The following is a 26,456-nucleotide window of genomic DNA, read 5'->3' as shown; positions in this document are numbered from 1 at the left end:
CAACTTAATCATAGGGACAAGTCTGGAGTTGAATATTATATCCCAGAATTCAATCGGGAAGATCGAACAACATAAGATAGATTAAGTACATGAGACTGAACTGGTGAAACAGCATTCTGTGACTTGACTAAAATATGCTGCTTTTCTTCTAGGCTTTGTTGTCTGGTTTTAAGGATTTTTGTCCTGTCTTGAGCTGTCAATAGGTTCACATACCTACTATTTGAACAGAATACTAACCTGTTTCTAGGTTTTAAGTTTCAAGGAAATTTCCTTACCAATTCAAAACTGCTTTTTTTGAAATTACCAGCTGAACATGCTATTGGAAGTAGTTAGATTACACATGAAGTTGTGGGATCAACAAAATGTGGAGGGAAAAGGAAGTGAAAACAACTGTTGACACCAAAGATAGTGTGAGAAGAGGGTGGGAAAGGGCAGAGGGTCAGACATGGGGTGAAAAAAAAAAAAATATATATATACACATACATATAAAACTAGAAATGGAAAATTATTGATGATAATATGCATGATCAAGCCACTACACAGTTTATTTTAGATGGGAAACCACATTTGCTATGAAGTGATGCTCCTTAGGGGATGAATGTAAATTAATTAATTAAAAAAAAGTTTCAGGAAAAAAAAACTTGAAAACTGTTCTTGTTGAAATTTTTTTAAAAATGTGTATTTAATGACTGCAGTAAGCTATATAGCCCCAGCTAGGTGCTACTTTATAGTATGTTCATTCTATTCACTGAGGTTTATGCCTAAAGTCAGACTTGTGTTCACATATATGTATATATCAGCTGTGTTTGCTATCGAAAATATTTAAACTAATTAGGTTCATTAGAGAATCAGTTCAATGGGGGAACAGGCATAGAAAGCAACCATGGATACCAGAGACAATGTGGGAGGAGGGTGGGACACAGCAAAGGGTGAGGGATAGGGAATCAAGGATGGGGAAAAAACAAAATAAAAGCAAAATATACAGGAAATAAATGGAAAATTATTTGTTGACACATATGTTGATGTGGTTAACTGAGCCCATATACAATATTCTGGATGGGAAATCTCATCTTTTATGCTGTAATGATGTATAGTGAGTGAATGTAAATGAATTTAAAAAAATTAAAAAATAAAGGAAGATAAAAAAAAGAAAGAATCTCTGAATATGAATATATAACCTTTGAAATAGTCCAAAACTGTCAAAAAGGAAAAAAAAGATGAAAAATAAAGAGAATATATGTGAATTATGTAAAATGATTCAATAACCACTATTTGCATAATGGGTATTCTAGAAGTGGAAAGATAGGAAAAAGAATAGAAAATCTCTTTCATTAAATATTAACTGAAAATTTCTCAAATCTACAGAGAGATACAGATATCTATGTCCAGAAACCTTAAAAGATGCCAAATAGATTCAACATAAGATCTTTTGTAGGTATATTATAGTGAAAATATAAAAGTTCAAAGATAAAATCCTAAAAATAGCTAGAGATAAGTGCCAATTTACCTACAAAGGATACCCTATCAGACTGATCTCAGACTTCTCAGCAGAAACCTTACAGACCTGGAGAGAATGGGATAGCATATTCAAAATTCTGAAAGAAAATCAGTTTTAGTCGAAAAAAAAAAAAAACTAGACAATATGCAATGTATTCATGCTGAGAAAAACCATATGGTATACTATAAAGATGTACAGAGATTAAATATAAATTTAAAAAATACTATACCCAGCAAATTGAAAGAAGAAATCAAATAATTCCCAGGCAAACAAAAACTGAAGGAACTCACAAATGACTCAAGTGAAAAATGTCAAGTTACCCATAAAGGATAATTCATCAGACTAATCTCAGATCCTCAGTAGAAACCATATAGGCTAGGAGAAGGAGACAACATTCAAAATTCTAAAAAAGAAACAGTTTCAGTCAAAAATATTATATCCTTCAAATTTGGAGGGGAAATAAAATAATTCCAAGACAAACAAAAACTGAAGGAATTCACCAATATTAGACTGACTCTTTAAAGGAAGTATTTTATCTGAAAATGAAAGGAAGATAAACATCATCACAGAAACATGAGAAGTTACAAAATATCAGTAAAATGATCACTCAAAGAAGAGAAATGATTCAACCATTTCCACTATGGGACTCTATCAAATAACAGAAATAAACAAAAACAGAATAAAACAGGAAATATAAACAAACACAACAATCAAGAATTAACCAACAAAACGGCAGCTGTGAATTTGTACATATCAATAATCATTAAATGTAAATGAATTAAACTTCCCAACTAAAAAATATAGATTGGCTGAATGAGAAAATGAACAAACAAAAAACCCTCTATATGCTGCTTGTAAGAAATACACCTCACTGTTAAAGACACACACAAACCAAGATTGAAAGGTTGCATAGTCATTTCCTGTAAAATGGAAACGAAGAAAAAAAAAAAAAAGAAAGAAAAGAAAAGCAAGGGAAAAAAAAGCAGGTGTAGCCATTCTATTATCAGATAAAATAGATTTCAAAATAAAATTTGTAAAAAGAGACAAGGAATGTCATTATAACATATTATCATATTAAAGTAATCAGCTAACAAAAGATTTAACAATTATAAATATATATGGAGTCCAGCAGGTGGCATAGTAATTAAGGCACTGGACTCCCACATAAGTGACCATGGTTTTAGTTCCCAACCTGGCAACTTGAAACTCATGTCGGCAGTATGTGTATGCATGCCCAAAATCCCAAAGGAGAATGGAGGAGAAGGGGTTGCAACATGACCATTACCCCAAGGAGTGATTTCTCACTTTCTGTCTCTCAGTCTCTCTCTATTTCTCTGGTGAGCACACGTGCCCTATATCAAAAATATCTCTCAAAAAAAAAAATGTGCACCCAAAATCAGGGCACCCAAATACATAAATGAAGACTGTTAGGAAAGAAAGTCAGTTTTAGTCACAAAAAAAAAAAATCCTAAGGGAGACACAGACTGTAACAAATTAATTGTTGGGAATTTCAAAAGCCCACTCTCACCATTTGATAGGTCATGTAAACAAAAAATTTTAAAAGAGACACTAGAGTTAAGCAATGTCATAAACCAAACTGACATAACAACATTTATAGACTCTTTCACCAAATGAACACAGAATGTACATTTTACTTTCTAGTAGCACATAAAAAAATAAGACTTACCACATAACAGGGGATAAAATGAGCTTCTAGACATGTAAAATAACAGAATTCCTTCTCTGACCATAATGGAGTTAAACTTGAAATCAACAACAAAAAACTCTTAAAATTAGGCAAATACATAAAAACTTGGAAACTAAACAACATGCTCTTGAAGATTTCAAATCTACTATATAAATTAAGGATGAAAATTTTAAAATTCTTGAAATAAATAATAATAAAAATACTACACTCTAGAACCTCTGGGATACAGTAAAGGCAGTACTTAGAGGAAAGTTTATAGTGATTAGTGCTCATAAAAAAAGAAATATAGGAACCAGCAAATGGCATAATAGTTACATCACTGGACTTCCATGTAGTCCAAGTCTTGGACCCAGTGACGTAAAACTCACACCAGGTGCATGTGCATGTGCACCCAAAATCCCAAGAGCAGACTAGAGGACAAGGGATTGTAGCATAGCCATCCCCTCTGAGGGGTGATCTCATTTTGTCTCTCTGTCTCTCTGGTGAGTCCACATGCACTATAGCAAAAATATCTCAAAAAGAAAGAAATAGAAAGACTGCACATAAACAATTCAACAATATATCTCAAGGATCTAGAAAAGCAAAAATAAATTAAGGCCAAAAGTAATTGAAGAAAAGAAATAATAAACACCAAAGAAGAAATAAATGAAACAGAGAACAAAAGAATAATTTTAAAAAGCAATGAAACACAAAGCTGGTTCTTTCAAAGGGCAAATAAAATGGATAAACTATTCACTAGATCAACCACAAAAAAGAGAGAGAAGACCCAGAAAATAAAATCAGAAATTGAAGGGGGACAGTACAATGAATTATTACAAGCAACTACACACTAACAAGCTGGAAACCAAGATGAGATAGACAAACTTCTGGACACATATGACATACCTATACTGAACCTAGTAGATATAAGAAGCCTAAATAGTCCAATAATAAAGAATGAGGTTGAATTATTAGTAGTCTCTCAACAAAGGAAAGTCTAGGTCTAGAGGGTTGCACTGCCAAATTCTACATAGCCTTTAAAAAATAATTAACACTAATACTCCTCAAACTATTCCAAAAGCTCCAAATGGAGAAATCCTTCCCAACTCATCCTATGAAGCTGCCATCCTATGAAGCAAAGATACAACAACACAAAAAAGAAAACTACAATCAATATCCCTCATAAATATAAATGGGAAAATCTTAAAAAAAAAAAAGAAAGAAAACTTAATCCAACAAAATATGAAAGATTACAAAGCATGACTGAGCAAGATGTATATGAAGGATATAACAATGCTTCAACAGGCCAGCAGGTGGCATGGTGGTTAAGTCATTGGATACTCCCACATGGCCAACCGTAGTTCGAGACCGGACGTGATGATTTGCTTTCTCACTTTCCTTCTCTCTGTGTGTCTGTTATTCTCTGGTCAAATAAAAATGGTTGAATGAATAAATAAAAATAAATAATTCTGAAAAGAAAAGAATGGTTCAACATTTACCAAAAAATAATTGTAAAAAAAATCACATTAGCAATAGGGAAAAAAAATCATATGATCATATCAATTGATACAGAAAAAAGCATTTGGTAAAGTACAACATCCTTCATGATTAAGAATCAACAAAGTAGAGGTAAATAGTACATTTCTTAACAAAATAAAAGTCAAGCCATATTTCACAAACCCACAGCAATTATAATATCATACTCAATGGGGAAATGTTTAAGACTTTTCTTCTCAAAATTGGAACAACACAAAAATGTCCATATTCTCCACTCTTATCCAATATAGTACTAGAAGTCCTAGTCAATACAGTCAAAAATGAAATAAATGTCATTAAAATTGGAAAGGAAGAAGTTAAATTTTCCCTATTTGTAGATGACATAATTATTCAAACAGAAAAATCCTAAAGAACCCACCAAAAAACTCTTGAGAGATGATAAACAAATTCTGCAAAGTTGGAGGATACAAAATCAACATTCAAACATCTGTAGCATTTTTATATTCTAACAATGAATGAACTGAGGCAGAAAAGATGAAATCAATTTAATTTACTATAGCCACAAAAATACATAGGAATAAATCTAGCTAAGAAGTAAAAGATAGGGACCAGTAGATGGCATAATTTTTACATTGCTGGATTCTCATGTGGTCAACTGTGGTTTGAATCATGGCTGGCAGCTTAAAACTCACACTGGGCATGTGTGTGTGCATGCCCAAAATCCTGAGCGGAGAATGGAGGAGAAAGGATTGTGGCATGGTAATTCCTGGGGATGATTTCTCATTTTCTGTCTCTCTGTTTCTATGGAAAGGGCACATGCCCTATAGCAAAAATCCCTCTCTTATAAAAAAAATTTAAAAAGTAAAAGATATCTACTATGAAAGTTATAAGAAAACTGAATAAAGAAAAAAAATCCCTTGTTCATGGATGGAAAGAATCAGCATAGTTAAAATGTTCATAGTACCCAAAGTGATGTATAAATTCAATGTAATTCTTATTAAAATACCAGTAGCATTCTTAACAGAAACAGAAAAATACAAATGCAAAATTTGTCTGAAATCACAAAATCCCTCAAATCACCAAAATAATACTATATAAAAATGAGTAAAGTTGGAGGTATCTCACTAACTGACTGAAAAACAAAAAATTGGTGCAAAGCCATAATAACCAACATAGCATGGTACTGGCACGAAAATAGATATATGAACCAAAAAGAAAGAGCAGGGAATTAAGAAATAAATCCAGCAACATACATTCAACTGATGTGACACAGAGCACAAGACAATCTAGTGAAGGAAAGATAGTATTTTCAACAAATGGTGCTGGGAAAACTGAATATCCACCTGCAGAAAAATGTAACTAGACCTCTATCTCTCACTGTTTACAAAACTTAACTTAAATGGACTAAAGACTTAAACATAAAAGCTCAAAATCATAAAACTATGGAGTAAAACACTGGTGTCGACGGAAAAATATAACCAACTGTAAAACTGTGTGACTTAGGCCAGAGAAGAGGCATACATGCCTTTTCTTGGGGTGATTATGTATAGAGGGTTTTTTTATTTGCTTTTGAGATTGACAGACAACATTTAATTAAAAGATTTCCCATTGGTCTGGCCCAAAAAGGCAGGACATGTAGAAAGGGGTGGGGGGGGGAGCTTGTAGGTTATAGGTGGGTTTCACAAATTTTTAGGTCGGTGATTGGAAGGGAAGATCCCTGTCTTGGGAAGAGATTAGTTAAAGAAAGGCTTAATCTACATTTTAAGGAAAGGGAAGTACCCTGTCTTGGGAAGAAATAAACAAAAAAATACACTAATCGGTTAAAATATACATCTCAAAGATACTATGCCAGGGACAAGAGGTAAGAAGAATCCTGTTAATAAAAAGTAAATGGTCTGTTAATGTTTGTGAGCATAACTTCCCCAGTCCCCTTTTAAAAAGATTTTGGAAAAATAGGAAAAGTAGTCAAACTTCTGTCCACACTGGACAGATACTTCTCAACATTGGAGCAGGCAGATTTCTTGAATAAGATCTCTAAAAATAAAGACGATAACTGTAGGGAGCAACTGGATCTGAGCAACACAATAGTAACCTTTAAACACATGCAGAAACATGGTTCTTTGGGCTGTCACTGCAAGGCTAGTAAAATCCTTTAACAAAGGATATGTCTGCCTCTGTGCCAAAACCGCAAGGCAGTATCCCTTAAAAGAAACTATGTGTTAGCCAGAGAAAGCCTGAGAAGGTAAGAGAAAACTCATATAGATAGGACTGCAAGGCACCAGAGGTTTCCCAGCTTCAGTAAATTAACATCTGAAAACAACTGACTTTGCATTCCATTTCCCATCACCCCTTTTTGCCCTTTAAAAGAATAAAACTAGGTGCCATGGCTGCCTCCATCAGAAGAGTCTAGACCTTCCAATCCTTGATTTTCTCTATCTAGGTGTCTTTGTGTGTTTCTTTCTACATTTATTTCTAATACACAGTCATTCCCACTCAGGAAAAGCATTCAGCCATGCAGGTCATAGCAAATAACACCAAAAACAGATAAGTGGGATTATAACAAGATATGAAACCTTCTTCATTTAAAAAGAAAAAAAAAATAGCCCATGGAATGAGAGAAAATATTTGCAAACTATACTTCTAAAATCATTCACTTACCTACAGTCCATGGAAAAATTGTCTTCTACAAAACCCATACTTGGTGCCAAAAAGGTTGGGGACTGCTGACCTAACCTTCGTCAGATTAACTATGATCAAAAACCAGAAATAACAAGTACTGATAAGGTTGCAGAAAAAAAGAGTACCCATGGGCACTGCTGGTGGAAATATATAGCCACTACAGACAACAGTGTAGAGGTTTCTCAAAAAAATCTAAAAATAGAGTTACTGTATGACCCAGTAATCCCTCTATTGAGTATATACTCAAAAAACGTCAAGTCACTCAGAGATACATTTGCACAACCACATACATTACAGCATTTTCACAATAACTATGTCATGGAATCTACCTAAGTGACCAAGAATCAATGAATGGATTGGGAAAATATGGTACATAGACAATAGAATACTACTCAGCCATAAAGAGTAATAAAATCCTGTCATTTGATAAAAAGTGAGTGAACCACTTTCTGTAAAATGACACAAGATATAACGCTATGTGGAATAAGCCAGACTATGAAAGACAAATACAGTGTGTCCCCACTTAATATATTGCAAATATCTATGCTCAATGGCAGAAACAGAAGATCTTAAAGCACAGAAATAGAAAAATGACAGATACCAGAACCTGGTTAATGGGGTGTGATAGTGGAAGTTGGGAGAAAAATTTCAAAAAAACACAAGGATGTATGTAAATAAGAGAGAGGCAATAGGATGGTGTACCATAACAGTAAAAATTATGGACAACTTAATACATATTTTAAAAAATAATCCCTAGTAGATCCATTATCTAATTTGCACAAAATAATGTAATATTCAGTACTGAAGAAATGAATATGTGTAGATCCTAGATCTGCATATTATAGACTACATGCATGTTTTTAAAATATTATACTGTACCCCACAAAGATATACATCAAATATATGCAAACCAGAAATCATAAGTTAAGAAAGTAACTAAAAGGACTAAGAAAAATAACTTCAATCTAACAAATAATTATCAAATGCCCATCATGTGCAAAATCTTTTAGAAAGATATTAGAAGTTTAGCCAAACACACATAATGATCAATAATAATTCCATGGTGAGGGCAACGGGATAATTATTACATGCAAATCCATTGTTTTCTTTAATTCTCCTAGGCACTCTAGGAGGTAAGTTTTCATTATCTCCTTTTGACAAATGAATAAATTAGGCTTCGGAAAGCCCAAATCATATAGCTAGGATTTATTCATTCAATCATATAGCTAGGATTCATTCATTCATTCATTCATTCAATCATATGTCAAGAAACTAGAATTCAAACCTAAACCAGAGCTATGATCATTTTGCCATACGGCTACATAAAAGTGGAACAGTAGTGCTTTCTTTTAAGAGTTTATAATGTATTTTTGGACACATTTAAAATACTACATTTCAATGGTCTAAATGTGTAAAGATGAATTTTTAATTTGTTTTTGTACTTCTAGAAATTTGTTTCACTGTGCTTCTAGTAATTCTGTGACTTGCTAACATACACTGTGTCAAGACATGGGACATAATAATCATATTATATGGAATGATAGTACTCTTTTGAGTCAGATCCTAACTTCTTCATGCTCATAATTATAAATGCTTCTCTAGTAAAGGCCAAAAATAATGTATAATCTTCTTAGCATATTATTAATTTATATTACTGTTTGCTATGGAAACAAAAATTTTTATTTCTCTTACTAGAAATAAACATGTTTATCACACTACAAAAAGTAATCTTTTCTAGTTTGTAATCATTTTTATTAAAAAAATGTAATCCACCTAAGGCTACTACCATATGAATAATTCAATTTACTGAAAGTCTATTTGCTTTAAGGTTTTAAATCATGTTTATGCTATCTCGAAAATTAGAGTTTTAACACCAACATTTTATAAAAAGGTCTCTTGAGGGGGTCAAATAATTATTCATTATGGATAAAATATAAAAGCCTACTGAAATTTTAAAAGTAAAAAATAAGGGGCTGGATGTTGGCACAATGGTAAAATTAGAAACTCTGCAAGATGGATTCACATGGGGAGATGGCCAATTCAAGTTTGGAAATCTCCCTGAGCACATTGAGTGGGTATGACCATGCCCATAATCTGCACTGACTGACCCTGGGAGTGTCGGGATCCTGCCAGGACTGCCCTTTCTGACTTTCTAATTCATGTAATCATAAACTTCATAAAGTAAAACTATTGGACTCATAAATCTCAAATCCACCAGAATTATCTCTGTCTCTAAGATCTCTCTTAGTCTAGACCTTTCCTACTTAAGTATAAACCCACAAGCCAACAGCATTAACATTGCCTGGGAGGTCATTAGAAATGTCCCATCTCAGATCCCATCCCTGATTTACTGAATCGGAATTTATCATTTCACAAGATCTTTGGAGTTGTCTCTGCTCCATTAGTTTGGAAACACTACTCTAAATTGTGCTTGCCTCTGCACCTCTTTCCCACTTCATCCATCAGATCCTACCTTGAATGTCACCTCTTCCTACCACATTCACTCACAACACGCCAATCTAAGTTATTTCCTAATACTAAATTTCATAACCTACCATTCCCTTTCCCCTCTTTCTCATTTGTTCCCTCCCACCTTTCTTCCTCTGGTTCTGTTCCTTTACTGGTCTATTGTCTGCGCCCTCTACTGGAAGGCATGTTCCATGAGAATAGGGACTGAATTCATCTTAGACACTGCTTTATCACCTTCCTCTGGAATAGTGATCTCATCTGGAATAGCCTGGATCATCTGTTTATAGGCCATATCAGTATTTAAAACCTTATTTGTCCATGTGTTCAACCAACATACCAACATTTCATTTCCTGCACTTTCTTGTTCTATACTAATTGCCTAAGAATATTTACAGAGACCTACATTTCATGGATAACATTTTAACAGGTTGGGGCCAAACAGTGGCAGAACAGTAAAACAACACCTTGAGACTGATCTACATGGAAAGGTTCCAAGTTCACATTCGGGGAACTCACCTGAGTACACCAGTTATGTGTGTGCCTATGGGCTGGGATTGGCTGAAGTTAGGGGTAGACTGTAGTATTAAGATCCTATCTGGGAGAATTGTCTCTCTGTCTCCCTCTCTCTCTTTTTTATTCATAAAAGAAATAAATGAATACACTTCTAAAAACCCAACATTTTAACAAGAAAGAATGTATACATAAAATCAATTTTAAAGCCCTACATAAAATGCTCAGAGGTATCTAAATACCAATGTGACTATAAAGTAATACATTAATTTCTCTAAGTCATACAGGAAAATTAGTCTCATTATTTCAATAGCACAGTGTTACCAAAATAGCAAGCTCAAAAGCAATTAACTTATAATTTCTAATAAAATAGGCTATTACCTTAAGTACTAATGGTGATGCTGAAACTTTTCTCTTTGGGGTCCTCATATGAAAATATAATAGGGCCATTTCTAGGTAAGAATCTCTTATCAATCTAAAATGACAAAGTGTTGTACTTGTTAAATAACTTTAACACTTACAATCATTTGCATCATAACTAATCATTTCTGAGCTGATGAAAAATGAAATAGGCAAAACCAGCATCTGTCTCAAACTCACACTGTCTTTTCATACCACTTTTGGTCATAGATACCATCACCTTTCTCTCTACTAAAACTGGAACCTCATGGAGAAAGATAAGGCTTCCACTATGTCCTGTGCTGGCAACACTCCATACCAGGACTGCCATGAAGCCCAACACTAAAACCATTCTGGAATATTCCAGCACACAACGCATAAAGAAATGAAGGTCAGGACTGGAGGAACAGACCTTTCTACACTAATTGAAATGGAAGGACACAGAGTTCTGCAGAAAGCAACGATCTGGTATCAGTGAGGTCTGTGTATTCCCTATCAAACCTGTAAGTTGGGGCCACTTGATTTAGTGTGGTTGTAATAATGGTGGTTTATTTTCAATATTGAGATGACTTATATGCAGAAGTATGATAGCCAGCTTTGGTACTGATGACCCTATTGAATATCCACATAAATTCCCTCTAGATATTTTACATTAAAGGAAGGATCTTCTGGTTTAGAAGCCAGAAATGCATGAGAGGCACCAGCAATCCTGGAAGTGATAGGAGATCTGAGTACCGGCTAGAAACAACTCAGTCCAATATACCACTGTGCTGGCATCATCTGCCATTATTGTAAAGGAAGTCTTGAGCCAGAGCCAAGAGCAAAAAGCTTCAAAAGGAAGTCAGTTAAACCTGTTGGGACAATGGACCTCAATGAACTAACCCTATCATGAAGAGGCATCTAATTCCTTCCAGCCCTGAATATTCAATGTATTATCACAACATGGGGATCACACCAAACACACACCTTACTACAACAATGGAAATATATATATATATATTTTTTTACCCTGAGTTTTGATCATTTTTCAAGCTTAGTTGTATAGCATCAAGTAAACTCTCAAATTGTAAAGTTGGAGATTTGTCTTCCATTATTATCTGACGTTCTATTTTGCCTAAAAGAAGAGAAAGATATACAAAGATTTTTTTTTCCTTTTTCTATCATCCAGATCTTAAGAACAACTATTTCATGCTGGAAGTTTAGAAAACAGGACATGCTATCTCTTTTTCTTAAAAAGGTTTTTGCTATAGGTTGTGTGAATTCACAGGGCAGAGAAACAGAGACAGAGACAGTGAGAGGGAAACTGAGAAGTCACCCTATAGAGGAGATGGCCATGCTATAATCCCTTCTTCTCCATTCCCTTCCTGGGATCTTGGGCACACACACACACACACACACACACACACACACACACGCCTGCCTGGCATGACTTTCAAGCCACCAGGTCCAAGACTCAAACTGCAGTCAGCTATGTGGGAGCCCAGTGATGTAAGATGCACCTGTCTGTCTGTTCCTTGATGGAAGATAAGTCAATAAGGAAAAGATCCTCTTCCTTCTTGAGTCTCAGGCTCCTCCTGCCTTCAGTGACCAATTGAGTCAAGACTCCTTGGTTGTCCTGACTCAAAACTGGTCTTACCAACTTACTTTTCTTCCTTTACTCTGTTCTTCTCTATCCTCCTGTATCTTTTATTCCTTTTTATGACATCCATTTTCCTCTTTCCTCTGTCTACTTTGCAGGTATTATTAAAAAATATTATTCTCATGTTTGTCACAACATTATTCCTAATAGCTAAAGTATTGAAATGATGTGTCATTAAAGGATAAGTGTATACTAAGATACTTATTTATTTATTTATATATACTGCAACTGGCCAGTATTGAGTTCGTATCTGGGCAGTGGCATTTAGTAATGGCTGACTTTTGGAAAGTTACTTATCCAGACAGCATCTCATTTTCCTCATCTGTCAGCTGGGATTAGTCAGGCCCAGCTTGTAGATCTGTTATAGGAATATGGGGACCAGATGGCAGCATGGCATTAGCACAACAAGGTCCACTTGAGAAGGTCCCCAGTTTTCACCTTGGGGTCTTTCTGTACATGCTGTGCGTATATGTCCATGCCCGTGACCTAGACTAGTGTAGGTTGGGGGTGGATCACTGTGTGAAGACCCCATTGGAGGTACCTGTCTCTCTCCCTTGTCTACTGGTCTCTGTCTATTCCTCTTATGGAACAAATAAACTTTTTAAAAGAATTAACAATATGAGATATAAAATACTGACTGCAAGGCCTAGCATCTAGTAGATGATACCAATAATTATTTTTGTTTTCCTCATGGATAAAATGCCACAGTCAAATTATATAAACGTATTATACACAGGTGTTGTACATAAGTTGTAAATTGTAGGTATGCTGTCGCTACTTAGTTTTAATGGATATGTATCTCTTAAAGAAATCAACCAAAATGTTTAGCTATATAATAAAATGATGCAGAAAAACAGTCTATCAAGCATTAAGTAGCATTCATTTAAGCTAACTGGTTGATGCTGATATTTTTTAGTCAAATATGAAACTTTGTAATAAAAATGGTCACTTAACAATTATGAAGGAAGCCAAGTAGTGGTACTTTGTTCTTTCTAGGTATAAACTTAAAACAAGCAGTGTTCTTTTATCCAAAACTGAGTTTGGCAGATTCTCCGATATGTCATCACTAAGTCCTTTGTAAAATGTATAACTTTCAAAGCCAGTGACCAGATTTTCAAGAAGCTTATTGTTAATAGGAAGAAAATTCCATAAACTTTATCTGACTCCAAATGCATCTTACCTTTCTGAGCCCAAATGCATCTTACCTTTCTGAAAAAGAATTTCAGCTTCCACCTCATGTTCCTCTTTTGCTGATATCTTACAGAGCTTCAATGCCATTTCAAAAAGATGAAGAGCTGGTAACCACTTAAAGGAGCTCTTTCTTCTACTGTTATTATATACTTGTTTGGCCATGGTATGTCCTAGAACAAAAACAGTTGGGTAGGGAGGGAATAATAAAATTTTCAGTGTTCAAAACAAGCCTCCAAGTTACCATTCTTGCTCACAGGAATGGCATCAATGAAAATTCTGGTGGTTTTCACAATTTTTAGCATCCATGAAACGTTTTTAAGAAAGACAATACCCTTGGGGCCAGCACATTGCTTAGTGGTTAAGGTGCTGGAGGTCCACATGACCGACCATGGTTTGAGTCCCAGACCTGGTGACTTGCAAATCATGCAGGGTGTCTTAGAGTACACATCCAAAACCCTAGGAGGGATGGAAGAAACGAGATTGTGTTGTGGCTATCCCTGCTGGAGGTGATTTTTCACCCTCTCTCTCTATCTATCTCTATCTCCCTCTCTCTCTTTTTTTTTTTTTTTGGAGAGGGTTTCGCTATAGGGCACGTGTGCTCACCAGACAGAGAAAGACAGAGAGACAGAAAGTGAGAAATCACCCCCAGAGGGGATGGTCATGCCTCAATCCCTTCTCCTCCATTCTCCTCTTCGGATCTTGGGCACACACGCACACGCCCCCGGCGTGAGTTTTAAGCCACCGGGTCCAGGACGCGACCCGCGGTTGACTACATGGGAGTCCAGTGACATAGCCATTACACTAACTGCTGGTTCCCTCTATTTCTCTCTTTCTTCCTCTCTCTGGCAAGTACTCATATCCTATGGCAAAAACTTAAAAGAAGAAGAAGAAGAAGAAGAAGAAGAAGAAGCAGCAGCAGCAGCAGCACAATACCCAATATTTCAATTAACTGCCATAGTAAGCCTTTGAAACTTTATCTTCAGTAAATGTCCAACATGATTGCTTATTTTGCTGTTCTAAAATTTCACAATGCTCTGCAAAACAACTTTCATTTTCCTGGGATGAAGCTATTAGTAGGGAAACATCTGGAGGTTTTATACTGTTCCTAATAAAATTTGCATATATTAATAGGCAGTAATTTCCTTTCTATTAAGCACTGAAGTGGTTACTTGCAGTGCACTTTTTGTCACTCCATCTAGACAGCTAGATCATCATGGACAAGTGCCACATTCTATCATTCCTATGTGGTCCCATCATCACTTAACATAGTGGAGGACTAGTATATGCAAGAAGCGTTAGACTTAATCTGCATGACCTCAAAGACAAGACAGACAGACAATTATGTACTTGGTAAATATTTTCAGAGTGCTTAGATACTAGAATAACAGGAGAAAAGGAGTAATAGAATTAAAACTTATTTAATGTTTCCTACATGCCAGATACCATCTCAAGTACATGTGAGCCTCATAAGTCTGAGTGGGCATCATGATTACATTCATCTGACAGAGGACAAAGAAGTGGCTCAATGCACTTTAAGCCCCTTTCCCCAGGGCACATGCTATTTGCTAAAATAGAGGAGTCATAATGTGCACCTAGGCAGTCTGGTTCCAGGGCCCACATCCTGCAGTGTAATGCTGCATCACTTCTTCAGGGCAAGATCATGGAGCTCAGAGTTTAATAACAAATATAAACAGCAAAAAAAGAACATCAAAGTACTGTGTGGTTAACAGAGCAGCAGAAAAAGCACAGGCACTGTGGTAGCAGGTCACAGGAGCCCCAGCTCAGATCTGAGGGAGGCCAGAGAAATGTTCCCAGAGAACAGTTATCTTGGTCAATAGCTTATGATCACTTCGTCTTTGTTCTAAAGAGGAAAAATGCTGGGACAAAAAATAGAAGGTATCTGGAAGAAATGCTAGATTGACAGAATAGTTGAACACATGCAATAAAAAAAGATAAACAGAAAGGCAGTGTAGAAGTGCAGAAGAGAGATGCTAGCTTCTAGCTGAACTCTTGATTCCTGACCCGTCATTGTGGCTGCCATGTCATTTGAAGCTCTGAACAAGTCCCTAACTACATGCTTCTACACCTTGAAAAAAAAAAAAAAATGAAGCAGCAGAACTGGAAAACAGCTGAGTTCCCTTTAGGTTCTGATTTTATTTTATTTTTTAATCCTGACCCGTCATTGTGGCTGCCATGTCATTTGAAGCTCTGAACAAGTCCCTAACTACATGCTTCTACACCTTGAAAAAAAAAAAAAAAATGAAGCAGCAGAACTGGAAAACAGCTGAGTTCCCTTTAGGTTCTGATTTTATTTTATTTTTTAATTCCAATTCCAAGCTGCTATACCAACAAAGAGTTTTTGAAACTCTAAATTTTTAGTTCAGTAATATGCTGCACAAATGGCAGGATGATGAAGAAAGTCTCAATCTCTCTCCATTTCTCTTTCTCTCTTCCAGGGAAAACTTACTGAGCCCTTACTCTAGACCAAGCAGGACGATAGTACACTGCTAAGACTAGAGAGAGGGAGAAGCCAAGGTTGGCTCTAGGATGTTCCCAGGAGAGGGAGGAGGCTAGGCATGGAACAGTAAGAATAGCTCACACTTGTAAAGCTCTCACACAAAGTCAGGTGTCCTTCTAAACACATTACATGTATCACTCCTTAACCCCACAACATACCAGTGATACTTCTCCACATTTTATGGGAGAGGAAACAGAAACACAGGGAAGCTAAAGTATCTGTTCAAGTAAATCGAAGATTTCTTTCCCCAGGGTTGACACCCTTAACCCTAACTAATAGGTTGTCAGGAAAGTCATGGTATTTTTCTAGGCAACACTGCATCATCACTTTCCTGACAACCCAGTTTTAACAATTGTGATTAGATTCCAGGAAAGAAGGGTAATAAAAAACATATGCTAATGCCATTTGCTCAATACAACCTCATATTACAATATATCTCCCATTTTTATATGTTCACTAATTGTTTTGAATTATATCACAGCTGTTTATTAATATAAGATAAAAATATCAGCTATCTTCATGTCATCACTGCACACACACACAAGAGGACTTCAAAAAGTTTGTGGAGAATGGACTTAAAGTATGTTTACTTTGTTGAAAAAAATTTTTGAAATCCATGCAGTTTTTCATAATGCAGGATTTCCTCAAACTTTTTGAAAACCCCTGCACATATACGTGTGTATGTGGGTGTATATATATATACACACTCACATATATATATATATAAAATATACAATACTATAAGTAAGATAGTGCTAATATATAACAATAATTGTTGTCTAGATTTTTTTAGACTAGAAGTGACACAGAAATTATTGACTTTTCTCACTCTCCTGTACTATTTGATAGGCTTTTGGAGGGCAGAAAAAGATGACTGGTTCCATATGTTTTTCTTTTTTTAAAAAGAATTATTGTATTTAACTGTATTTATTTATTTTTAATTTGACCAGAAAGGGACAGAGCAAGAGAGAGAGGGAAAGTGAGAAAGCAAGACGCCAGGTCTGGGACTCAAACTGCAGTCAGCTGTGTGGGAGTCCAGAGCCCTTAACCACCACGCCACCTGCTGGTCCCTGGCTCCCTATTATGTCCCTACTTTCCCAGCATCATTCTTGCACCCAAGAGTTCCTCTATGAATATTTACTGATTTAAGTAGTGTAAGAAATTTAAGTGATTTTCTTTCACTCCTTTTATATAATCAGTAATCTACTTTTTCATCTGGTAAGGAAGCTCAAGGCTCAGATACTAATGGGGAAAATAATCTTAATCATGATGCTTACTTTTGTTTTATAAAAATAATCTTTAAATGCCTATTTCTATCAGAGGCTTTCACAGAGAAAAACAAATTTTAAGTGACTAGTCTGGTGATGTGATCTATACTATAAAGGAAAACTGCCGAGAAAGCATCAAGTCACAGATGATTCTGGGCTTCATAATATTGAAGTGCTTCTTTTTCCAGTAAACACTGACTCTGTGAAAGAGAAGTTGTGAAACTGACGTTGTTTTGACAGAAAAGCTGCTTTGGGTTTTGTTTTTTAAGTCTGTATTTAATATACTACACCAGAAAGCAAGCTGTTCAGCTTCAAATGATTCTAAAAAACAGAAACAGTATTGTCATTGAGTGGTGACACATCTTCAAGATTAGTAAGTCACAAAAGCAGAGAATACATTTGATTTAACACAATCTGTACGATTTAACACAGTGTGTACTTTAAGTTTCTGTAGAAATCAAACATCCCGATAATATAACAAATTACGGAATAAAAATACAGAAAAACATCTCAGAGATCAGCAAACTGTGAAGAATTTGAGAGGCCACTAAATTAACCTAACCTCACAAATGAGGAAATTTAATAATACATGGTGAAGTAGTTTAAATCAAATAATAAAGCTCATATCTGATAACTAGGATTATCATATAAAAACAATGATCAATAATAAAAGGGAGAGCAGGAGGAAGATAAGGGAGAAATATCTGGAATCCGATCCAGCCATTGGTGCTCCTGTACTGAACTGCTGCTAACGTAGGAGGCAGATCGGTCCTAAAAGAGGATGGTTAAGAATGCACAGAGGTGTCTATACTCTAAAAAAAAAAAAATATATATATATATATATGTATATATATATATCTGAAACCATACTGCTTCTGTTGTTATAGAGTCATAAAAGTATACAGAATTATAAGACATTTTGAACATTATCTTTAAAATTCAGTATTTTGAAATTTTGAGAGTTGTTTGTAAGCTGTCAAGAATTATGGATTATGAGCTAAAATTTTTTGCTATGTAAAGTAAATGTTTGTGGAAAAATGTAAAAATAAATAAATGAAAGAAAAAAAAATAATACACAGAGGGGTGGACAGGTGGCATGGTGGTTAAGGATGAGGGACTTTCACATGGCCAACTGCAGTTCAAGTCCCGGGCCTGACAGCTCTCTCTCTCTCTCTCTCTCTCTCTCCCTCCCCCTCTCCCTCCCTCCCTCTCTTTCTCTTTCTCTCAGTCTGTCCCTCTTTGGTCAAATGAAAATAAATAAATAGATAGATAGATAGACAGACAGACAGCAGACAGAGCTAAATGAAAGAATTATTACACTCTGAGCTGGAAAAGAGCCTGGAAACCAGAGACAGGCACCTTTAGGTCAAAGATCACAGCCAGATTCCTAGAGGGAGTTTGAAATGATATATCTGAGCTTCAGAGGTCAGCTCAAGCTCTAGTTCGTTTTTTCCTTGGTTTCTAATGTACCATAAAGGACCTAAAGACAGCCAGAGTCCTCAATACTCCTGAAGATAAAGAATGCTGGCATTTGTCACTTCTCCTGTTGCCTAAAACAGGAACTGAACTCTTAAACACTGGCGCAGATCCAACCTGCAGAAGCAGAACCAACTATTCTATCACCATTTGCAGCATTGCTACTGCTACAGTTAATACCACAGCTTGGCCTGAACCACAATAAGCTGACAAAGTAAGCTGAGAGAGCTACTAAGTTCTAGGAAGAGAAGGAAGAGACCCAGGTACATGCTGGTAAAATTCCTAAACTACAAAGACAAAAGGAGAAATTTTTACTAGAGAAAATAAAAATTAAAATGACTCTGCATTTCTCATTTGCAGTATTCAATGCTATAAATGATGGGATAACATCTATTAAATCCTGAGAGAAGAGGCCACACCTCAAAATATTGATACTGAATTGGAAAATTATTTGCTGAGAACTTGTATGTTGATGTGCTTGATTGAGCCAATGCACAGTGTATTTTGGATGGAAAATTCATTTGTGTGTTGTGATGGTGTATAGTGAATTAATGTAGAAAATGAATAAATTTAAAATAAAAAATAATAAAAAAGAATGGGAAAAAAAGAAAAAAAGAAAAAAAAACATTGATACTGAAATGAGACAGGACATCTTTTACCTGTCAGAGGGGAAAAAAGTATTTGCAGAGAGCTAAGATTCACAGAGAATATCAGCTAGGAACTCCATCTGAAGAAAACACTATTAAGAACAATAATAAAAGAAAAAGGAGGAAGGAAGAAAAAGAAAAAAAGATTCAATCAATAATCTGTGAAGCAGAAAAGAAACTGAAAGAGAAAAAAACTGTAAAGGAAGAAAGGAAGAGCAGCATCACTTGCCCAAATGCAGAAATTACTGGGATTGGGGATTATAAAGTAGGAAATAAAATTTATCTAAAGATCTCATCTAACTGGGAACAGCCTATAAGGAAAACAGGTAAGAGCCTCTTGTAGAGAAAAGACAGGTGATCTGGGTATTAAAGAGCGAATTAGAGGTTTTGCCTGAGGACTGAGAATGGAAAAGTAAAATACAAGTAAGAGAACACTGTGCCTGTTGATGCAAAGGTCAAGGGAGCAAAGATTCTAGAAGTGGAGACTGATACCAGCAATGTAAAATACTGCAGAGGAGAAAGTAACATAGGCAAGTGAGAAAAGGGAAGAGAGTAAGCAGAATCCACCCTTAAGGAGCCTGGCTAGAAGCAGATGTGAATGAGAGAGGCTTAAGGAGAGTTTGTTGTTGTATTTGTTTGTATGTTTTTCAGTCTAGATTCTTACAATTGGAGATTTTAACATACATACTGAGAGAACAAGGGAAATGAACATACTGAGTAAGGAGGGTAGAAGATAAATGAGAGCAGCTTAAAGCAAGGTTCTTGCAAGAACAGGATAAACTGGGGACCAAAAGATGGCATAATGGTTACTTTGCTGTACTCTCATGTAGTCGATCATGGTTCGAGTCCCAGAACTGGTGGCTTAAAATTGATGCTGGGAGACCAGAAGTTGGCATAATGGCTATGTCGCTGGACTCCCATGTGGACAACCACGGTGAGAGTCCTGGACCTGGTGGCTTAAATTCACGCCGGGCGTGTGTGCATGTGCCCAAGATCTCAAGAGGAGAAGGGAGGAGAAGGGGTTGTGGTGTGGCCATCCCCCTAGAGGGGTGATTTCTCACTTTCTGTCTCTCTGTCTCTCTCTGTCTTTCTGGCAAGAGCACTTCCCCTGTAACAAAAAAAAAACCTCTCTAAAAACAAAAAAAAAAAAACAAAACAAAAAGAAAAAACATGCTGTGTGTGTGTGCATGTGAGCCCAAAATCCTGAGAGGAGAGTGGTAGAGAAGGGATTGTGGCATGTCCATCTCCCTGGAGGGTGATTTCTAGCTTTTTGTTTTTCTCTTTCTGTCTCTCCAGTGAGAGCACATGCCTTAGAACAAAAATCTCTCTCTGAAAATTAAATTTAAAAATAAAATAATGATAAAAGAACAAGATGAACTGTGAGCTGAAGCCAGGCTGAGAAACTGGCTCCAAGAAGGAGGAAGGCTGCTGCCCTTACAGAAGTGAGGCACACGGAGCCTGAAGTAATTGACTTTGCAAAGGTCTCAGCATGTAAAGGTCAGTAAGACCGATACGCAGTTCTTCTACTGCACGGAAACTCTACAATAGTCTCCCTTTATCCACAGGAGTATGTTTTAAGATCCCCAGTGGATGCTTAAAACTACTAATAATTAAGATATTACTGTGCCATGAACTGCAAGGCTGAACATGTGCTCTGAGTGAGGGCAACTGTGGACTAGAAAATAAACATAAAAATAAATACACAAAGACACAAGTAGAGAAAAGTGGAAATTGAGAATATTGACTCCTCTGATGGAGGCAGCTGCAGTCCTGAACTGTACCCAGGTTTATTCTTTCAAAGGGCAGGAAAGGGGGAAAGGAGAAGTGGAATACAAAATCAGTTGTTTTCAGATTTTAATCGGCTGAAGATGTGAAGACATCTGGCGCCATGTAGTTCTATGTAAGTTTTCTCTTCTTGGGCCTTTTCTAATTAACACATGTGGCTTCTTTTGATACTGCTTTGCAGTTTCAAACACAGAGGCAGCTAGCATATTCATATGTTAATGGCATTCATATAGCCCTGTAAATAACAGCCCATAGAACAGAGTTTCTGCATGTGCTAAAGGTCGCTATTGTGTCAGGCCTCTCCCTCCACTACTGAGTACCTAACAGGTGGGTAGCCAATACATGCCAGGCACAGGGATAATTCATATTCTGAATGTACAAAGTAGAATAGTACAAAATTTCATCATGCAACCAAAATGTTACATAATTTAAAACACAAATTATTCCTTGAATTTTTCATTTTATATTTTTGGGCCACAGTTGACTGCAGGATGAAACGATGAATAAGCAGGAGTGAACAGACTGGGAAACTACTATATTATCCATCTGAGATTTTTTAAACTATTATTAGCAAATTCACTATTTAAGATGTTAGCTAGTGCATTATGAGGGAATATAAGATGCTGTATGTACCTTTAAAATATTTTGTTTCATAAAAAATACAAAGACTTTTGCCAATTCCCACATTTATAAGATTATTTCTTAATCTTAAAGCACATTTATTTCTTAAAATTTTACAAATAAGTTACGGGAAATTAGAAAACAATGAATATCATCTTTATTGATATATGTATTAAAACTATTTTTTCCTCATAAACATTAAGTTCAATATTTTTAAAGTTAATCAATAAGACATATTGCATTTTTATATATTCTTCTCCCAAATCACCTTTACCAGTTTGTCATAAATTTAAAGAAGACAGATAATAATTTCATGGGTACAGGGCCAGCAGGTAGCCTGGTGGTTAAGGGGTGGACTCCTATATGGCCGACCATGGTTCTAGACCTGGACTTGGTAGCCTGCTTTCTCACTTTGCCTCTCTCTCGCTCTCTCTCTCTGTCCCTCTCTGCTCAAATTAAAATAAATGAATAAATAAAGTTAAATAAAAAATAATTATTTAAAATAATAATTTAGGGGGTAAAAATTATTTTATGTAAGAAATGTACTTGTATTAAGTGTTTATAAGATTTTTTTCAGTATAGTTGCTGAAATGTACAATAACGTTAAAGTATGCTATCTGAATATAGTTTTAATCCAGCTGCTTAGCTAGAGACAGCACAGTAGCCCAAAACAAGTAGTTATACATGTTATAATTACTGTAGTCAACTTCATTCTTTAATCATACATAAAGACCATACATTTATCACAAAGAATCTGGCTCATGGCATGACCAAAAACTATATGTTACATAAGTGGAATCTGAGTATTTGTAAATATTGACCCTTTTAAATGTACTGATAACATAGTCTGAAAAAAACTAAATTTTTCATGATTCTAGTGCAATATATGTTTAAATGTCTTACCAATTCTCATTTTTATTTTGGCCAATAACATGACATGAGGAAGATAGATATTTTTCAAAGGCTGTAATGGATTTGCATATTCAGTGTTTGATAAAGGATATTCAATTGTTTCTCCAAAAGTCAACATCTATGAAAGAAACATTGCAATGGACAATTAGCTAGTTGGAATAAGGAAAAAGACAGAAAGATAAAACTCTAGGTCTTAAGTCATATGGATACAAAGGTATTCTCACCTGTTCAATAAGAATGTTGTGAGCCTGAGCCAATAAATTTACTTTTTCTGCTTTGGAAGAGGGCGAGTCCTTGAATTTCTCAGCTTTTGTTAAGTCATCCAGCAAAACTAGGCTTCTTGCCAGAGTTAACCAAGATCGAGGAGAAAGAAACTCATTTCTTTCAAGCAAATGTATTATATCCTATTAAAATAAAATTATTATTTTTGATAGAACTGTTTCCGATTCACTGAAACAAGAGCTGGCCGTGTTTGTTGTTATGCATTCACTACCTGAAGAAATTTGGAATTCTCTGTTCTAATTTCTCTCAATATAAATGTAACCAAGGTTTCCTTCCTACCTGAAGTTTTGTAATGATGTCTGCCTTTAAGTGCTTTTCTTGCAGGCCAAGGATTACAGCTTGCATCAAGAATTCAGCCTGCAGCTCTATGTCTTCTGCAGCTTTGGCCTCCATGCACACTTCATTGATGAGGCTCACACAATCTGTCATATCATTCTCTAAAATAAACCAATGTGAATATATAAAATACATTGAATAAGCAAGCAAGCATATATGCATAATGTCTTCGATGTGGGTCATAAGAATATTTTGTGATATCAAAAACAAGAAGCTATTAAGACAGGAAGCAAATAAGACTCCACATGGAACATGGTAAAGAAATGTGTTGTAGATTAAGGGAAGGTATGTATTTTACGGCATTCAAATGCTGCAAAAGCATACAGGAGGCCCAGCCATGATGGCACAGGCAGTAAGGGCACTGCTGTGCAATCCTGGAGACCATGTCAGAAGATTTTTTTTTTTAAGGTTAACACTCTTTATATTTTATTTAAAAATTAATTTTGATACATATTCAGCTTGGTTTAGTAATTAAATTCTTTTTTTTTTCTTTCATTTATTTATTTTTACATTTTTCCACAAACATTTACTTTAGCCTCAACATGCAGGGCTTCCCTGTGGTCCTGGATGACTTCAGGGCTAGGAAAGTGTTGTGGCATGAAGACATTGCCAAGGGCGCCTGTCTCTCTCACTCCCTCTCTCTCACAGAAATTAAATAAAACTTTTTTAAAAAGGTAAAACTTGGGACTAGTGGATGGTGTAATGGGTACGTCACTGGACTCCCACATAGCTGTCTGCTGTTTGAGTCCCTGACCTGGCAGCTTAAACTCATGCCAGGCACATGTGTGTGCATGCCCAGAATTCCAAGAGGAGAATGGAAGAGAAGGGATTGCAGTGTGGCCAAACCTCCTCGGGAGTGACTCCTCACTTTCTGTGTCTCTCTGTCTCTCCAGAGAGCACATATGCTCTATAGAAAAAAAATCTCTCTTAAAAAAATGTGAAACAGAAATATGATAATACTACAACATGAAATAATATAATTTAGGAGATAAATAGAGATGGATGGATGAATATACAAATAAATAATTATCTTTAAATAATTATTTTATTTAACTTTATTTATTCACTTATTTTTTAATTGGATCAGAGAGGGACATAGCGAGAGAGAGAGAGCAAGAGAGAGAGGGAAAGTGAGAAAGTAAGCCACCAGGTCCGAACTTGAACCACTGTCAGCCATGTGGGAGTCTAGTGCCCTTAATCATCATGCCACCTGCTGGCCCTTAAATAAGTCATTATTAATCACTGTAAGAACTAATGTTTATGTATGCTGAGATCTAAGAACTTTCCAAATGTAATCCATTTAATTCTGACAATAATGCTATGAAGGAAGTACCATTATCTCATTTTTTACAGAGCAGAAAAATGAGGTACAGGGGGATTAAGAGGCTTTGTCAAGAAAGACTAAGCAAGGAAGTGGTGAATCTAACATTAGAACCCAAGTGGGGTGTAGTCTTCACCCTAGCACTCAGCTACCTTTCTGGGTGACAAGAAGAGCTGGACATCAGTGTTTTGAAATCTCTTTGTCTCTTATGCTTATATTGGTAATACGTGCCACTTGCAGTGATACCAAGGATTACCCAAAACAATTATTCCATTTAATAACCCAAATTTTTAATTCTGGAAATTGATCAAGCTGGAAAGTTATAAAATGTTGGCATTACGATCAAATGTATTCTAATAAAACTCCCTTTATTTATATAAAATTAACTTTTCTGTAAATATTGATTAAAGAAATGATATTTCTTACCCTTCATGATTCCAATGCCACGAATCTGTGCGACAAATGCAGTCACCAATACCAAGCGGCACCTTAGCCACAGGTGGATGTTGAAATATTCTCGGGAATTTAGAGAAATAGGATCTAAAAATTCATTATCGGCTCTATTTTCAGAGGCCTAAATGATATTAGAATGATGTTTATGTTCTCGTTTACTAATGAAAATGTTCTTCTATTCTAAGGCTAAACTAAGTTAAGAGAAGCGTTACTAAGTGAAAAAAACAGACATTACCAATCTTATACAAATCTATCTCAAAAAAGAAGGGAAAACTAGCACAGCAGAAATTAATGGCACACATCAAAATGTGGTATTCTTTGTTAAAAATGATAAATATGTTATTTTCCTTTATTTGATTCTCACACACTGTATATATGCTTTGAAAAGATATATCATACCCCATGATGATGCACAATTAAATGTAAATAAGAAATTATAAAACAAATTTTAATTTAAAGAAGACAAGCATTCAGTATTACTTCACAGTATTAAAGTGTCTTATTTATAAATTATTCATGCACATTTTACAAAATATAAAAAAATATACAAAATAAGCAAATAAAATCACTCCCAAGGCCCCAACACTCCATTAACATTTTGGTATCCTGCTTTTCAGCTTTTCTTTTCATTCTATATCCTTTGTTGAAAATTAGTTTAAAACTTGAATTCTCATTGCAACTTATATTATCAGCAGTTTCCATGTTTTTGTTACTATCATTTTAAGCAATGAAAAATAGTAAATAATGTTTACTAATATTTATTGATTATTATGTGTTGGGCATTGAGTACATGCTTCATACACATTATCTCACTTAATCCTCCCAACAGCCCAAGAGGGGTTGTTATTATTTCCATTTTACAGTTAGAAGAACTGACATCTAGACAGGTTAATTATCTTCCCTAAATTATCATATTATGGCAGAGGTAGTATTTAAACTTATCTTCTTGAATTTAGAGTTCACTATCTCAATTTACTCTGTTATATGGTTCCATGCTGCTCACATTCCAAACATGTATTAGAATTGATTTAGATCCTTTTCATTATGTCTTACAAGGGGTGGCAAATGTCCAGAGCTACTGGAAGGATGTACAAAGGGAGGATTCTCCAAGGGAGTGTTGGGTGACAGATAACTTGGAAATATAAAATCACCCACAACCACCCCATCTTGTTTTAGGAATTTCCTGCTTTGTGTCTCTGACAGCTCATCACATGCAACCAACCAATGCCACCTGCTGTCTAGGAGTGGCTATTGGCCCCTAAAGGGGG

At 35.6% G+C, this 26,456-nt stretch overlaps 1 protein-coding gene across 1 annotated transcript in view; it reads right to left on the bottom strand.

Annotated features, from left to right (window-relative positions):
* CFAP54 (cilia and flagella associated protein 54) overlaps positions 1-26,456 on the bottom strand; it is a 347,206-nt gene that overhangs the window by 80,115 nt on the left and 240,635 nt on the right. The window contains exons 53-59 of the mRNA XM_014590242.1: positions 25,162-25,309; positions 23,358-23,515; positions 23,021-23,200; positions 22,788-22,914; positions 13,584-13,739; positions 11,748-11,853; positions 10,722-10,815 (exon numbers count right to left, since the gene is read on the bottom strand). Coding sequence (XP_014445728.1) covers positions 10,722-10,815; positions 11,748-11,853; positions 13,584-13,739; positions 22,788-22,914; positions 23,021-23,200; positions 23,358-23,515; positions 25,162-25,309 — 969 coding nt within the window. The remainder of the gene's footprint in view (positions 1-10,721; positions 10,816-11,747; positions 11,854-13,583; positions 13,740-22,787; positions 22,915-23,020; positions 23,201-23,357; positions 23,516-25,161; positions 25,310-26,456) is intronic.

The sequence above is a fragment of the Tupaia chinensis genome, unplaced genomic scaffold (assembly GCF_000334495.1).
Source record: "Tupaia chinensis unplaced genomic scaffold, TupChi_1.0 Scaffold000423_1, whole genome shotgun sequence".
NCBI classification, from domain to species: domain Eukaryota; kingdom Metazoa; phylum Chordata; class Mammalia; order Scandentia; family Tupaiidae; genus Tupaia; species Tupaia belangeri.
Note: the sequence above shows the minus strand (reverse complement) of the source record. Positions and strands in the feature narration are given on the sequence as shown.